The 16,645-nt window shown below is 38.7% G+C and overlaps 1 protein-coding gene across 1 annotated transcript; it reads right to left on the bottom strand.

The window, feature by feature from the left end:
• Window positions 1–1,058: 1,058 nt before the first annotated feature.
• LOC311175422 (disintegrin and metalloproteinase domain-containing protein 21-like) lies at window positions 1,059–3,221 on the bottom strand (the record flags this gene model as incomplete). The annotated part of the gene is made up of 1 exon (XM_084240293.1): window positions 1,059–3,221. The coding sequence occupies one exon, from the start codon at window positions 3,219–3,221 to the stop codon at window positions 1,059–1,061; it is 2,163 nt and encodes a 720-aa protein (XP_084096419.1).
• Between the last annotated feature and the right edge of the window lie 13,424 nt (window positions 3,222–16,645).

The raw sequence follows: 16,645 nt of genomic DNA, 5'->3' as shown, positions 1-16,645 counted from the left end.
GCAGGGTCTTTCCTTACCTGGTGTCTCCTTCAATTGGCAATAGGGCAGTGATTGGTCTGACTCAATTCTGAAAAAATGGGCTAGAGATGCCTATGGCAGAAACTAGCGTCAATCTATGGATCATAAGTTTTTGATATTTTCTGTTTCTATAAAGAGTTGCTTCTAGATGCATTAACTCCCCTTTACTTCCAGCCTGCTCTGTGTATGGGAAGAGCACACTCCTTTAAGTAGAAAGCCGTTATTGCATATAGGAATTGTCACTAGCTTTACAGATGCTTCAGCATCTGTTTTCTAGGGAATCTGGTTACTGCAGACCCTGATGACTAATCCTATATCTCCCTCCCCAACTTGAATTCACTGGCAGCTGAGTAGAGAATTTCCATGATCTCAGTTTCTTACTTCAGGTGTATTTCACTCATCTTCCTGACAGCTCTCTCTTGCACCAGAGAGGAATATACGAAAATGTGTTTCACATGACTTCTTAAGATGTCTTTCCCAGACATCATATCTGTGCTCAAGAAACACAAAGACGGGCCTCCCTGGTGGCACAGCGGGTTAAACGCAGCGCTGTGAAGCTGTCCGCAGCCTCTGCAGCATAAGTTTGATCCCGGCCAGCCGGCGAGAATCCCACTTGGTGCGGCCGACTTCTCCTGTCTCATCCGCTGCTCTCCTCAGTAGTATATTTCAGTTAGACTGCCTGTTCTGCTCCCCGCTCTGTCTGGTGAATCCACTCACCCTTCTGCACATCTGACCTGTACCCTGGTTCTTGTATGTATGCATGAATAAATAAATCTTAAAAAAAAAAAAAGAAACACAAAGAGGACTAACTTGGGGGAAAAGAAGCTTTATTTGCTGCTGACAACAATAAACAGTAGAAAGAAGGTGTTAGGAATTACCTTCACTTGAAAGCAATGTTTCTAATATTGGCAGAAAGGGAGTGCTCTGTATTTTTCTATAAACCATCAGAAATGTGCCCAGTTTCAGGCAAGTACTAACATTTCCATCACCAGGAGACTAAAACTTAATAATGCATGAGATAATAAATTGGAGACATTTTCTTAATCTGAAGAGTGAACCTTAGTCTCCTTGGTACCAAAATGTTTTTGAAAGTACTTAACAAGAGCAATCAATAGTAAAAACAAAACAGACACACTAAGAGTCACAACGAGTGGCAAGAAAACTCTTCTGGCAGATGCTGGGCCACTGTCAACACTACCTCCATAGCCTCTGTGCAGGCAGAAGGGTGGGGACCACCCATAGCTGCAGTGGCAGTGGTGTTTATTATTGCAGATCCCCTTCATGTTACAGGTCTCAGGCAGGCAGGCTTGTGACAGGAGAGGCAGTGTGACACACTTTTTGTGTATGCAGATCTGTCCTGGACCACAGATGGTGCCATCTTTTATGTCACCAACATCAGGTGTCTCCATCCCTGAATGATAGTCGATACCCCAGCAGCTAACACCATTGATGTGAGAATACTGCAAAACAGAGTGATCTTTCATATAGGGAATGTTTCTCACATTCTCACACTGAACTCTCCCACAAAAGATGTCAGAGGCATTACATTTTAGGTATGTTGTGCCATTTATTCCACAGTGGCCAAAACGATTTCCCTGGGAGTTGATTTCTTTATAGCAATTCTGAGATGCACTCTTTGCGCCTTCACCAAAAATCTCCATGCACTGTGTGTCAAGGCTATTACATCTCTTTTGATAGCAGTAGGCACTGTCACTACAGGGAAACCCGTCCTGCACATATCCATCTTCTGGGCACTGATGGGATGTCCCATTGCACCACTCTGGAAGGTCACATTCATTCACCTGATGTCTGCAGAGTTCTCCTGATGGCATGAACTTGCAGGCTTTGCAGCAAAGCCCAGAAGCACAAGCAGCCCCAGGACTCAGAGTGCAGTTTGAAAGACAACAGGGATCTTGTTCACACTGCTGTATAGTTCCACAGTCACATTCCTCTTCTCCTTCAACTACACCATCCCCACAGCGCTTCAGCATATAGATTTTCCCTTGACTTGGAGGACTGTCTAGACATGACCCCAGGTTAAAAGTGGTATTCATGAAATCTACATAACTACAATTGGTGAATCTCTCTGCTGGCACTCTGATTGCGTTCATGATGCAGCCACTTTGTCCACACACACAGAATTCTTCATCATGCTGCATACCTAAAGTATGACCTAACTCATGTGCCACAGTGAGGGCAAAAAGATACCAGGAGTCTCCCTGGAAATTATTAACTCCACAATCAATAGGAGGACGACATATTCCTGCAACATAGGCTATACCAAGTACACTTATAAGTGAATTTTTAATGAAAATATGTGCAGTATCATACTGTAGTTGGGAGAGGCTGACTTGTTTCCACTGGGAGAAGTCCTCCAGAACTTGTTGTATGTTCATCATTGAGAAAACATTTTCATTATTCCAAATTTCAATCCCAATCAGTATTACATAAGTACTCAACTGCTGATAAATGGAATCAACTATGTTGACAACAAGAAATACATCCTCTTGTACTTTTGAAAAGTTACCTTGGGAGTACATGAAGAAATCATGATCTACCACTACAAGCAGCTCCAGAAACCGTGAGTGGGCCCACCAGCTAGCAATAAAAGTTTGTTTCAGAGTCGATTTTTTAGTCCCTTCATATTCCATCTGTTGGTATGCTGTTTCCTTCTTTGTTAAGCCACATCTCATAGGTGAGAATTGTGTTTCATTAGTATTTATTTTATAAACCAGGTGTTCAAATGTGGCAGATTGCCTGATGGGCTCAATTTCATAAGCAAGGTCATTTATCTGTAGCATTCCTCGAAAACCTCCAGAACAGGTACTAAGGGCAACCAGGGACATGGGGACGCCCTCCACATAACCATGGTAGTAGCAGTCATCAGGAACGAAAGGCTGATCCTGGTGGAGGGCACCCTGGTCTGTATAGGTGAACATTGGGAGGTGTCTGGAAATTAAGTTTTTCTTGACCTTCATGTGGACAGTGTGTCTCTGGCCTGCAAATTGCAGATTATAGGAGAGCTGGCCTGGAACATTTGCATCTCTCCCTGTGGCAGTCACCTTCAGTGGGATCACTAATTCTGGGAAGCTGAGTTGTTGGGAAGGCCTAGCCTGGGAAAGGCCTGATAAGGACAGACACACCCCAAACCAGAGCAGCAGAAGAAATATTCTCATGGACACCCTGACCTCATCAAATGCCATTATGGAACTATTATGTAGCCATCTATACAGAGAAAAACAGTGTGAGGTATTGATGATCCAGGCCCTCCCTCTGAGCCAGTCATTGTGTAAAGTTGAGCTTTATGGATCTGTGTCCAGGCAGAGTTCAACCATCAGTGCTGCAGTCCTGAAAGTGAAAATACAAAGAAGGATGGAAACTGTGGTAAGATTGAGTAAGGATAAAGAACGGAGTGGCAAAAAGTGATTAAAGAATCAAAAAAAAAAAAAAAAAGCTTTGATTTTGCTTCCAATAGATAGCGTGGACCTTATGCCAAGGCTAAAACAAAACAAAACAAAACAAAACAAAAAGCCCAAGGGAATTTCTGAACAAACTAGAGTTGAAGCACTTGTCAATAACAGGAGCAAACACCGCAGGAAAAGATAAGAAAACAACTCCAAGCTTGTGGCTCCATATCAGCTGCAATCCATGCCCAGTGCTGCATTTGGTGCTTAAAATTACCTAGCATGAAAGCAGACATGATGATACCAGAACCTGCCTCAGCGGCGGGAGCTGCCTCAGCAGTGTTGGGAGTCTCTCACCCTGCTACTTCACCACAGGTCTGCTCTGGCTGTGGCTCCTCAGAGCCCAGCAACTTCCCTCTTATGTATGGTCCTGGGATCATAGAATAGACCAATCAAGCATGAGCTATGAGCTGATTGGTGCTACATGTTCCAATTAGACTTGTAGATGGGGCACCCTGAAAGGATATAAGCCAGGGCTGGAGGGAACTGAGGAACACTGTTCTAGCGTCTGAAGAAAGGAGAAGACTCTCTTCCTGGCCTCTGAAGAAAGAAGAAAGGAGGACCAGAAACTGACCTTGAAAAAAGAAAAAAAGCATCCAGCAGCCCACCTCTGAGGAAGGGAGAGAAGCCAAAAAGAGTGGACATCAATAAATATATGAGGGCTCTGAGGTTAAGTAGCAGAGTAGAGGGAAAAGGACAAACATATATATGGGGAGAAAATCAGCACACAGAGGTGAGAAATTAGGGAGTGTTTAGATAATAATGCACATTGGTAGATGATTGATGATAGGTACTGGGTTTTAATTGTGCAATTATCTCAATCCATAGCGATGGCATGGATGCAATAAAATGTTAAAGTAAAACTAAAGAGACTTCAGACTATGGTGGCTATATATCTCAATTTGTCTAAAGCCATGTTGGTTTATGCTTGTTGTCCTTGCATAACTATTAATAAGTTTCCCCTTACCTGTCAAAATTGGAGAGGTCAAAAGCAGTCACAATTCTTTTGTCAATTTGCATCTATCTAATGACTTACTTTAGTCTTTTTAAAAATTTTTTTTATTTTATGTATTTTTTACATCATTTTTCATTTTTGCACAATGTATGCATTTTCATCTTGGATATAGTCCCCATAAAATTCCCACCACCCTTGTTTTGATCCTACTCCCTTCTCCCCGCTACTCCCCATAGTGTGTCTCTGGTTTATAGTTGCTTGTTGATTTTGATTTTCTCTCAACCTATATACTCGTCTCGTTGCTGAATTCTCCTTTATCCATTAGTCTATTGGAGTAGAGGGTCATTAAGTGGAGGGTTTATGATGTTAGCAGGCTTTAGTATCTCCTATAATGCCTACTATAGTTTTCTCTATATTGAAAAATGGAAAAGGAGAAGGGTGATGAAATACTTAGGTCAAAGTATGAATGCTACTTGGGCCTCCCCGGTGGCTCAGCAGTTGAGCGCTGGGTTGCGAAGCTGCCCGCAGCCTCTGCAGCTCTGGTTCGATCCCTGGCTGCTCCCCGGCCACTGGAGGAGGGTCCCACATGGCGCACAGACCTCTCCTGTCACCCGCTGCTCCCCTCAGCAGTGTACTTCGTCATTCTGCCTGCTCTGCTCCCCCGCTCTGGCTCTGGTGAATTCTGTCACCCTCCCGCGCTTCTGACTGTACCCAGTGCATGTATAAATAAATAATAAATAAATCTTTAAAAAAAAAGATTTTATAAAAAAAAGTATGAATGCTACTTAACATGTATTTATATTCTAATATTTAGAAGAGGAAAAATTTCATAAAAAGCTAACATCTTCTAAAGGAAGAGGGATAACAATTCTCCTGCTGGAGAATATAAGAGAAAAAGGGAAATGCCTTAAGAAGGGAAAATGAAAAGGAACTTTGTGTTTTTAGGATGAATGCCTAGTATCTTAGGATTGCCAGTGAAAATTCCCAATGTTTGCTCAAATATATTTACCAGCTGTTTTTAAGTATGGAGAATTTCTGTAACTGACATACAGTCTGGCTGACAACACTCATCCATTGCTTTCCTCATTCATTAAACAAATACTTATTTGTTTAGAAAATACAAAGCACAAGGGCTTTGTGCTAGATGTTAAGAAATAAAGGTATAGAGCATTGAATAAATTACCAACTTAGTGCAGAAATTTGTGGCAGGAGCAAGAATCAGTTTTGAGGCATCCATAACATGCATTCAGTAAGTAATTATGCACCCTTTTATTCTGCTGAGGAAAGTGTCCATAAATGTCATCATAATCTCAACTGAGTGACAGAAATGAAGCCAAGAAGCACCGAGTCTGTGGAAAAACATACAAGCAATCTGATTATAATATGACCTGAACCAGATTAATCTGATACTGATAAAGTTTGTGATTCAGGGACCCTCACTGTATAGATTTCCATAACTCCTCCCAGTTTATGAAAATCATCAATATAAAAGTATTCAAAATTAATTACTACTTAAGATAATTTGAAGTGCCCCAAAATACTGCAACTAGTATACAAAACTTGATAAAAGTTTTCTGAAACTTTACAATAATAATATATGTAATTATTTATTAGATTATAACAAATTGTGAACTTGAATTTTTTTCTAAACTATAATAATGAATAAATTTTGATTGAGCATGCTAGAGAAAGGCATTACCTTTCTGTTCTCAACAGAGAAAATATAACAAAATAATTCTCATTAAGGAGGCAATTAAAGAGGAAGCAATTATTAAACTATAGGGAAGACATGATACAAATGTGTCAGGTATGTTGGGTTTAAAATTTTTTATGATGCTGATGGTGTTTTAAAATTTTTTTAATTTTTTATTTGTTGTGATTTCTACCTCCAGCTAAGTAAGTGTTCATTTTCGTGGCTTTCTTTTCTTCTTCTTCTTCTTCTTTTTTTTTTTGTATGTGTAACTTTGTATTTATTAAAGTGGCCTCTCCACTTTCAGAAATACATTGAACTCCAAAATCTTTTCATCTCTTACTTACAAATGTATTGACAAAGATTAGTGCAGTTCTTCATGAGGAAACAAAGGAAAAGCAACTAACCGAAGCTAACCTAAGATGCCTTGCATAAGAGATGTGAAAATGAAGATGCCTGACCCAGTACCAGCACCTTCTGAGTTCTGAATCCATTCTTAGTCAATGCTTCCTTGAGCCTGAGTCAAAATGCACTGTCATCCTTCCATACAAATGCCCCTGTGACTTCTGCAGTCTTTCTTTAATGAAAGCTTCATTGAATTTATTGCTTGCACTTAAAACTCATTATCGAGAAAGTCACTCTTCAGAATTCTTATGTACTTCATTGTCCAGCCCTATGTTCTCCATGGCCCGTGAAGTCAGCTCCAAAACCATTCTTTCTGCTAAATTTTCTACATTCATTTTTGCCCTTGTTTCTCACTCTTGGATCCAGCACTCCCTATCATTCTTGCTCAAACTTCAAAGACTTTGACAACCGACTAATAGAATTCTTCACCACCAATAATCCTACCTTATCATGACTAATGATAGCAACTATATAGACAACTCATTTGCAAACTAGAAGCGTTCCTCACTGTTTTTTTTATATCTCTTCAATTCATCATCAGTGTACTCAGTTTACTGACCTCCTAATTTATACCTAACCTCCTAATCATTCATAATCTATACCTAACCATTCTTACATCCTAAGAAGGTTACCAATAATTTTAATCTCTCCCTTATTCCTGCTGTACTTATTTCTCAAACTCAAAGACTTGAACCCAAATGCCTTTTTCTTTCATTGTGTCCCATTTTTCTCAATCTCATGACCTTGCCGTCTATTCCACTCCTTTTGTGTCTAGGTTACCAATTCTGTCACTTCAACCACTTTGTGCTAAAGTCTACTCTATTTTTTTAAGAAAACACAAAACTGGATTAATTTTATCACATACCTTTTCATGTCTACGTAAAAACTACCATATACTGCTAGGAGAAAAATCTTAATGTTTTTTGAAAATCTTAAAAAAGGAAGCACAACACATTAAGGTGTGAAAGTATATGCTTCAAATGATACTGTTGTGTAAACTAATGGCAAATCAACAAAATTGAATTAAAAGAAATCTGCATAATTTAAACTGGAATGCTTTTTCAGACTCTTCACTCTAAGGGGTGGAGGCAAGAAATCAGCTGAATTCTAAACCCTTCTATGGCTTATTGCTCTTTTCTTCATCCCCCCTGAATATTACATTTACACATCTCTACAGTCTGAGTCCCCTCATTATGTATTGTTAGCTAAAAATACATTTGGATCACTTATTAATCACAGAGTCAGTTTAACCAAGTAGACTTCATCTTTTCCCTTCTAATATACGCTAATTAAGTTTATTGTTTATCCTAGATTTACTGTGTGGATACCAATAAATGGGGAGGATTTATTTCAGTCTGAACAGTATCCTTGGTATTAACCTGCTTAGAGAGCTCGGATTCATCCAAGCACGTTCCATTGTTAATGCACACGCACTTTATTCTAAGGCACAAGTAGTCCACAAGAGAAAAGTTCACAAGTTCAGCTGTATAAAACCTTCCAAGGCCAATGATCTCTGAATTTAGAGAAATCCAAACTTCCAGATTTGTTCTGTGTCTCTCATGATATATTTATTACTTATTATGGAGTGGGAGTTGTTGTAGATGGGGGGAGGGAAAATGGGACAGGCTAGTAAAACTATAGTGGTGTGGGGGCCTCCCTGGTGGCGCAGCGGTTGAGTGCTGGGTTGCGAAGCTGCCCGCAGCCTCTGCAGCACCGGTTCCAGCACCGGTTCCATCCCCGGCCGCCGGCGAGGCTCCCACATGGCGCGCAGACCTCTCCTGCTGCCCTCTGCTCCCCTCAGCAGTGTACTTTTCAGTCTGCCTGATCTCCTCCCTGCTCTGACTCTGGTGAATTCTCTCACCCTCCCGTGCTTCTGACTGTACCCAGTGCTTGTATAAATAAATAATATATATATATAGTGGTGTGGAAAATGCTGAAAGACTATATAAACTATGTATCATATTATTCATTTTCTTAGAACTCATCTTGAGAGCAGAAAAAAATAGGAAAATGCTTTCAAAGAATTTATTTTATTTTATTTTATTTTATTTGGTGTTCTTTTTTTATTTATATTTTATTTTTATATTCTCCATACAATTGCAACCCCCTTATTTTGACCCCAATCTCTCCTTTTTCCGCCCCCCACCCCCCCATAGAGTGTCTCTGGTTCATAGTTGTTTGTTGATTTAGATTTTTACTTTCTTATAGCTATTCTTTTTCCTGGTCTCTTAAGTTTTCTAGATTCCTGCTATGAGTGAGACCATCCGGTATTTTTCTTTTTCTTTTTGGCTTATTTCGCTGAGCATGATCCCTTCCAGCGCCATCCATGTTGCTGCAAATTGCATGTGTTTATCTTTTTTGAATGCTGGGTAATATTCCATGGTATATATGTACCACATCTTCTTGATCCAGTCATCTATTTTTGGGCATTTGGGTTGTTTCCAAAGCTTAGCTATTGTAAACAGTGCTGCTATAAACATAGGGGTGCAGGTGTTCTTTGGAATTGATGTTTCTGTGTCCTTTGGGTAAATACCTAGGAGTGGAATTGCTGGATCATATGGAAGCTCTATGTTTAGTAGGTCCAGAAATCTCCACACAGCTTTCCACAGTGGTTGGACCAGTTTGCACTCCCACCAACAGTGCAGAAGAGTTCCTTTTTCTCCACACCCTCGCCAACATTTGTTGTTGCTAGTTTTTTTAATATGTGCCATTCTCACTGGTGTAAGATGGTATCTCATGGTAGTTTTGATTTGCATTTCCCTGATGACAAGTGATGTTGAACATTTTTTCATATGCCTGTTGGCCATTTGCATTTCCTCTTCAGAGAAGTTTCTTTTTAGCTCTTCTGCCCATTTTTTGACTGGATTATTTTCTTTGTTGTTGTTGAGTGTCATCAGCTCTTTGCAGATTTTTGTGATCAGTCCTTTATCATTAGTGTTGGGTGCAAAAATGTTCTCCCAGTTGGTGGGGTTTCTCTTTGTTTTTGTTATTGTCTCTTTTGCTGTGCAGAAGCTCTTTAATTTGATGTAGTCCCAGCTGTTTATCTTTGCCTTCACTATCACTGCTTTGGGTGATGTGTCTGTAAAGATGTCTTTGATGTGCATATCACGTAGTGTTTCGCCTATATTTCTTTCTATGTATTTTATGGTATTTTATGGTTTTGGGTCTTACGTCTAGTTCTTTAACCCATTTTGAGTTGGTTTTTGTGTATGGTGTGAGGTAGTAGTCAAGCTTCATTCTTTTGCATGTAGCGACCCAGTTTTCCCAGCACCATTTATTGAACAAACTTTCTTTGCTCCAATGCATAGTCTTTGCTCCTTTGTCAAAGATTAGTTGACCATAAATCTGTGGGTTTATTTCTGGATTTTCTATTTGATTCCATTGGTCTGTGTGTCTGTTCTTGTTCCAATACCATGCAGTTTTGATGATTATGGCTTTGTAATATAGTTTAAAGTCTGGGAGTGTGATGCCTCCATTCCCTTTTTTTTTTTTTTTCAGGAGAGCTTTGGCTATTCGGGGTTTTTGGTGTTTCCATATGAATTTCATCAATAATTGTTCTATTTCTTTGAAGAATGACATTGAAATTTTTATTGGCATAGCATTGACTGTAGATTGCTTTTGGTAGGATGGCCATTTTAATAATGTTTATTCTTCCAATCCATGAGCAGGGAATGTCTTTCCATTTCTTTGTGTCTTCTTCTATTTCTTTTAACAGTGTTTTATAGTTTTCTTTGTATAGGTCCTTTACCTCTTTCGTTAGATTTATTCCCAAGTATTTGATTTTTTTTTGTTTCGATAATAAAAGGGATGGGTTTTTTTTTTTATTTCATCTTCTTCAGATTTATTGTTTGTGTATAGGAAGGCTACTGACTTTTGCATGTTGATTTTGTATCCTGCCACTGTACTAAACTGATTGATTAGTTGAATTAGTTTTTCTGTGGAGTTTTTGGGGTTCTCTATGTACATTATCATATCATCTGCAACTAGTGATAGTTTGACTTCTTCTTTTCGCATTTGGATTCCTTGTATGTCTTTCTCTTGTCTTATTGCTCTGGCTAGGACTTCCAGTATTATATTGAAAAGCAGTGGTGAGAGTGGACATCCTTGTCTTGTTCCAGATCTTAATGGGAATGCTTTCAGCTTTTCACCATTGAGAATGATACTGGCTGTTGGCTTGTCATATATGGCCTTTATGATGTTGAGGTATGTTCCTTGTATCCCAATAATTTCAAGGGCTTTTATCATGAATGGGTGTTGCACTTTTTCGAAAGCTTTCTTGGCATCTATTGATATTATCATATGGTTTTTATATTTCTTTTTGTTGATGTGTTGGATAACGATTGATTTTCAGATGTTGAACCATCCTTGTGTTCCTGGAATGAATCCCAATTGGTCGTGGTGAATTATCTTATGGATACATTGTTGGATTCTGATAGCTAAAATTTTATTAAGGATTTTTGCATCAGTGTTCATTAGGGAGATTGGCCTGTAGTTTTCCTTTTTTGTGTTGTCCTTGTTCGGTTTTGGTATTAGTGTAATGTTGGCTTCATAGAACGTGTTTGGTATTATCCCTTCCTTCTCAATTTTCTGGAAGAGTTTGTGAAGGATAGGCACTAATTCATCTCTGAACGTTTGGTAGAATTCATTTGTAAATCCGTCAGGTCCTGGGCTTTTGTTTTTGGGAAGGTTTTTGATTACCATTTCAATTTCGCTAATTGTAATTGGTCTGTTTAGGTGTTCTAGTTCTTCTTTATCTAGCTTTGGGTGATTGTAGAGTTGTAGGAATTTGTCCATCTCCTCTAGATTGTTGAACTTGTTTCCATATAACCGTTCATAGTAGTTTCTGATTATTCTTTTGATTTCTGCTGTGTCCGTTGTGATTTCTCCTCTTTCATTTGTTATCCTGTTTATTTGTGCTTTCTCTCTTTTTTCCTTTGTGAGCCTGGCTAGGGGTTTGTCTATTTTATTGATTTTTTCGAAGAACCAGCTCTTGGTTTCATTGATCTTTTGGATTGTTTTTTTAGTTTCAATTTCATTTATTTCTGCTTTGGTTTTTATTATTTCTTTTCTTCTACTGGTTTTGGGTTTTTTTTTGTTCTTTTTCTAGTTCTTTGAGCTTCGATATTAGGTTGTTTCTTTCAGTTCTTTCTTATTTCTTGATGTGAGTCTCTATTGCTATATATTTTCCTCTTATTACTGCTTTTGCTGCATCCCATACATTTAGGAAATTGGTGTACTCCTTGTCATTCAATTCATCTTGCAAAGAATCTTTAAGTCATACTCTTTCCCCTCATTTTATTATCCTTAGAAACCCAGAGACCCAAACTTCTAAAGGAGCAGCACTCTACCATTAATACTGTACTTCTTTGTCCATATTCTTATATCCTCAGAAAATCCATATTCTCTAACATTGAAATCTCAAAATGGACAGCAAATTTCCTACATGCATTTTATCAACTCTTCCTTTTCCCACAGCTATTTCACATTCCTCAAAACCTTTATTGCCCATCTCCTCTTACCCTGTGAGTGTGTGAATGTACCCTTTCTCATCTGTCACTTATGTGCAGCCTACTAGAGAGTCATGAAAGTAATTTAATGGGTCATGAACTAGAGCTTTTTCTTTAACAAAATCAAATATAATATCAGAGGACATTCCTAGAAGTTCCTTAGCAACTCTTATCAGGATGTATGTGTATGTGTGTCCACTGGGCCACAATATAAAGTGGATCTCTTATGATGGAACACAGTTAAAAAATATATCCAGAGTGATGCCAAATTCAAAGACAAATTTGTTTCTTGTATTTTCACCATCACAGACCTATCAGAATCCATGTCCATTTCTACTCCTCAACCCCACTTCACATTCGTCTCAGTGGAAAAGTGAGAAATCCTAAACCTGAAATCCCTCAGATTTAGGTAGTAGTCCCTCATCTTCTATTCCAAATCACATCTCTTACATATTTGAACATAATTTTTCCTACTTTCCACTCTATTTTCTCCTATTTTACCTATTCTTATTGGCAGTAAGGTACCCAATTCATCCTGGTTTGCCCAGGACAGTACTGGTTTTAAAACTGAAAGTCTACGGGCCTCCCAGGTAGCACAGAGGGTTAAGATGCAACCTATGAAGCTATACACAGCCTCTGCAGCATGAGTTCGATTCCCAGCCAGGGAGCTACCCACATGGCACAGCAGACCTCTCCTGACTTGCCTGCTGCTCCCCTCAGCAGTGTATTTCAGTAGATCTGCCTGTTCTGCTCCCCACTCTGTGTCTGGTGAATCCTCTCACTCCCTACACCTCTGGCCTGTATCCCAATCTTGTGTGCATAAATTAAATAAATCTTTAAAAAAACCAAAAACTGAAAGTCCACATCCTTTCAGTCCTGGGTGAATCTGGAATGTTTGGTGATTCTACCTGCAACACCTTACCCCCTACTCATGCTCAAGTCTTTCCCATCTTACAATGAAAAGTAAGACAAAAATTAAGAAACTATATTATCCAATGTTTTACTCTCGCTTCCAGTTTACACATAGAACAAAACTTGATGAACATCTTACCAACAGAAGAAACAGTTTCCATGGGCTTTTTCTCCTCTAGGTGGTTTGTACCACACTTGTCAATGAACAAAGTTTGGCAGTTGAGACCTCATACAACAAAGAGAAGCATAGGTCCTCCCTCTTTTGTCTCTCAGGTAACTAAGTTCTAAGTTTAGCTGCTTAGCAACAAGGACCTTTCACTTCTCCAGAAACAACCAGTGATTGATATCTTGCTCTGGCTCCACCATTTCAAATTTATATCTCACTTCAACATAACTGAATTGATAGACCCATTTTTTGTCCTTCTACAGTGTAGATTCATTTCTTCTTCATAAAATTGTCCATCTATTGTATATCATCACTTTTCACTATTGGGTTAAATTACAGTAACTTTCTAAATCCAGATAAAATTCTATAGCCAATATTAAAAATTTTCTGAATAATCTAGGCAACACAAATAGTCTATAATTCCCTCATAATTATATTTGATAAATTTTTCTATTTGTAAATTTATGACCTTTCTATTTTATTTACATATAAATTTTTAAAATTGCATCTCCTATTAAACAATTTTTTGAGGAAAAGATACTGACAATGATTTGGTTGAGAATTTATAGTATACTCTTTGGCAAAATACATAAGATGATTTCCACTATAAAAGTATTGCATAGAATAAAAACATTGAAAATATTTTAATTATAGCTTTGGGTTGATTCTGTTTTAAAGGGATTCTTGGTGTCAATAAGCCTTGTCACCTCCTAATTTCACTGCTAGATTTAGAACTCCGTAGCTATCAGAAGCATTTAAAATGATAACCTCCTGTTTCTTCTCATGAAATTTTTCTTCTATTCATGCTGGTTTCTCCAGAAATCTGCTTGAGAGGTTCCTTTCCATGTATTATTTCATTCATCCAGGTAGAACTAGAGACAATTCTGTCTTAGAAGGAGTACATAGCTTCACTGCAGTCTTCCTTTGTTTCTTTGGATGAAGCTAGTAAGTTAACCAACAGGAGTGTAAATGCCTTTGAACATGTGATCACTCCCTGGGCCCTTTCTTATATCATCTAGGAGCTAAATGAGAGAGAATGAGAAGAGTTCTATGAGCAGTTAAATAAAATACAGGATAAAACAAAAGGTTCTCAAGGAAAAATCTAAAAAAAGGATTTGTAGCAACAAAGGGCACCTGGAGAGATGCTGGAGCCTGCTAATTTTCTGGCTGAAGAGAAGGAGAAGGATCTTCTGTTTGAAAAATCTTTCTTGCTCTGGTTCTTTCTGAAGCCCTAACATGACACCATTTTCTTTCATGGTGTATAGGTTTGGTATGTGTGGCTATGTATTTTTTGGCCTACAGTGTCCATTAATTGGTTATCTTTGTGGAATCATAAATTCAGCAATCATTTATCACAGATGAGATTTGTAGAAACATCCCAGGAACACATAGCAGTATCTGCACTTACTCTGCGGAAGTGACACTCTACCCCACTGACATCTGTGTTTTAAGTGATTTGTTTACCAAGCATATTAGGGAATACCCACTAAGAAACAGCAGTGTCTCAGGTCAGCACATGTAGGCCAAATACTGCTGGGCACTTTTTGTTCCTACCCACTTCAGACAATGGGCTGGCAGTCTTGAGATTGGTTATTGTGAACAATGGTGCAGTGAATATGGAGGTGCACATGGATCTTAAAATTAGTGCATTTGTATTCCTTGAATAAATGTTCAGAATTGGGACAACTGAATCATACAAAATTTCTAGTTTTAATTTTTAGTGATCTCCTTTCTTCCATAATGGGTGCACCAATTTACATTTACACTGTGTACAAGGGTTCCCTTTTCTTCACATCTTGGCCAACATGTGTTGTTTCTTGTCTTTTTTATAATAGCTACTGTCACAGATGTGAGGTGGTATCTCATTTTTACTGGTTTGTTTATTTTCTCGTTTTTATAGTCTATACTTTATTGATTTCGCTAGTCTTTATTTTTCCTTCTTTCTGGCTTTGGATTCATTGGGCTTTGTTTACTCTTTTTCTATTTCTTAGAGTGTCAGTTGGAATATTAATTTGAGATCTTTAAATGTATTTTTGTCTATAAATATACCTCTTATACTGTTTTGCTGGATTTTATAGGTTTTGATAGATTGTGTTTTGTTTTCAGTTATCTAAAGGGATTAAAAATTTTCCTTGTGATTTATTCTTTGGAAAATTGGTTGTTCAAGATTGTGTTCTATAATTTCGACATATCTGTGAATTTTCTGTTTCGTTTGCTATTCATTTCTAGTTTTATATTATTGTGATGGATAAAGATACTTTGTATAATTTGACTATTTTACAACTTATAAAGAATTGTTTGGTGGCTTATATATACTTTAACCTAGAAAATGTTCCATGAGTACTACTGAAGAACAGGAGGGTCCCTGTGGCTGATCAGTGCGTTGTCACAGAACTTTCTCTCTTATCTCCCTGCTGGGGAGAGGAGAGTTTGCTTTAGCTGCCAGATCTGCTGAGGGCCATTATGCATGGCTGGTCCCTTTTTCAATTCTCCTGCCAGGGAGGGGGTTGGGAACTCTGCCCCCCCACAATGCAGTATCTAGATAGACTCTTAGCACCCAATTCAAAAGTTCCTTGAGTATATGTCAGTTAGTCTACACTACTCCTTCAGTGAAAGCTCACTGGAAAAAAATCACTGTCCACGTGCCACCTTGCTACTGTCAGACCTCCAGCCTGTTCCTCTGACTGGAATGGCTTCAGGTATATACAGTGCAGTAGAGATCAGTGATAGGCAAAAAATCTGTGCCATGCACATACGCAGTAGGAGGAGTTTCCCTCAAGCTTTGGCATGGTGCTAGGAGTCAACCAAAGTGGCCTAGACTGATTATTACATTCATGCACCTGCAGAAATATAAGCTAGCTACAAATGTGGCTCCTAGACTCCAGTGGGGATGCAGCGGATGTACTCAGTGAACTTAAATATCTCTGGGGAGAAAGCTGGCAATATCTGCAGTGAGTCCTTAATGATGAGTAGCCTGTTGGCTCTTTGATGACAAAATATGCTGAGTTTGTCTGCAGAATAGGTAAATCACCATTGCTTCCTCTTTGTGTCTGCTAATAATGACCTCTGCTTTTCTTCCTTGTTTCTAGGCAGCTCAGTAGGTCTCAAATTTGCAAGTCTAGTGTGTTTGAAACAAAAGCAGGACCTTTTTGTAGTGTCCCACAAAGCCGAAGCTGGGCATTCACTCCAGTCTTCCTTTCCTTTCCTGTCAAGAGGAACACTTTTTAGCTGGAGAGTTCCTTTCTCTCTCTCTCTCTCTCTCTCTCTCTCTCTCTCTCTCTCTCTCTCTCTCTCTCTCTCTCTCTCTCTCTCTCTTATTTTATATATATTTTACATCATTCTTCCTTTTTGTACAATGTATGCTTTCTCCTCTCAGGTGTAGTCCCCATAAAACTCCCACCACCAATTCACCCGTGCACCATCACCATAGTCTCTTGTGCTCTTCCCTCCCCTGTTTTGATCCCTCTCCCTCCACCTCCCCTGCAGAGTATCTCTGATTTATAGTTTCCTGTTAATTTTGTTTTCTAA

This window comes from Talpa europaea (assembly GCF_964194135.1).
Source record: "Talpa europaea genome assembly, chromosome: 8".
Classification (NCBI taxonomy): Eukaryota; Metazoa; Chordata; class Mammalia; order Eulipotyphla; family Talpidae; genus Talpa; species Talpa europaea.
This window is presented reverse-complemented; position numbering and strand designations above follow the sequence as displayed.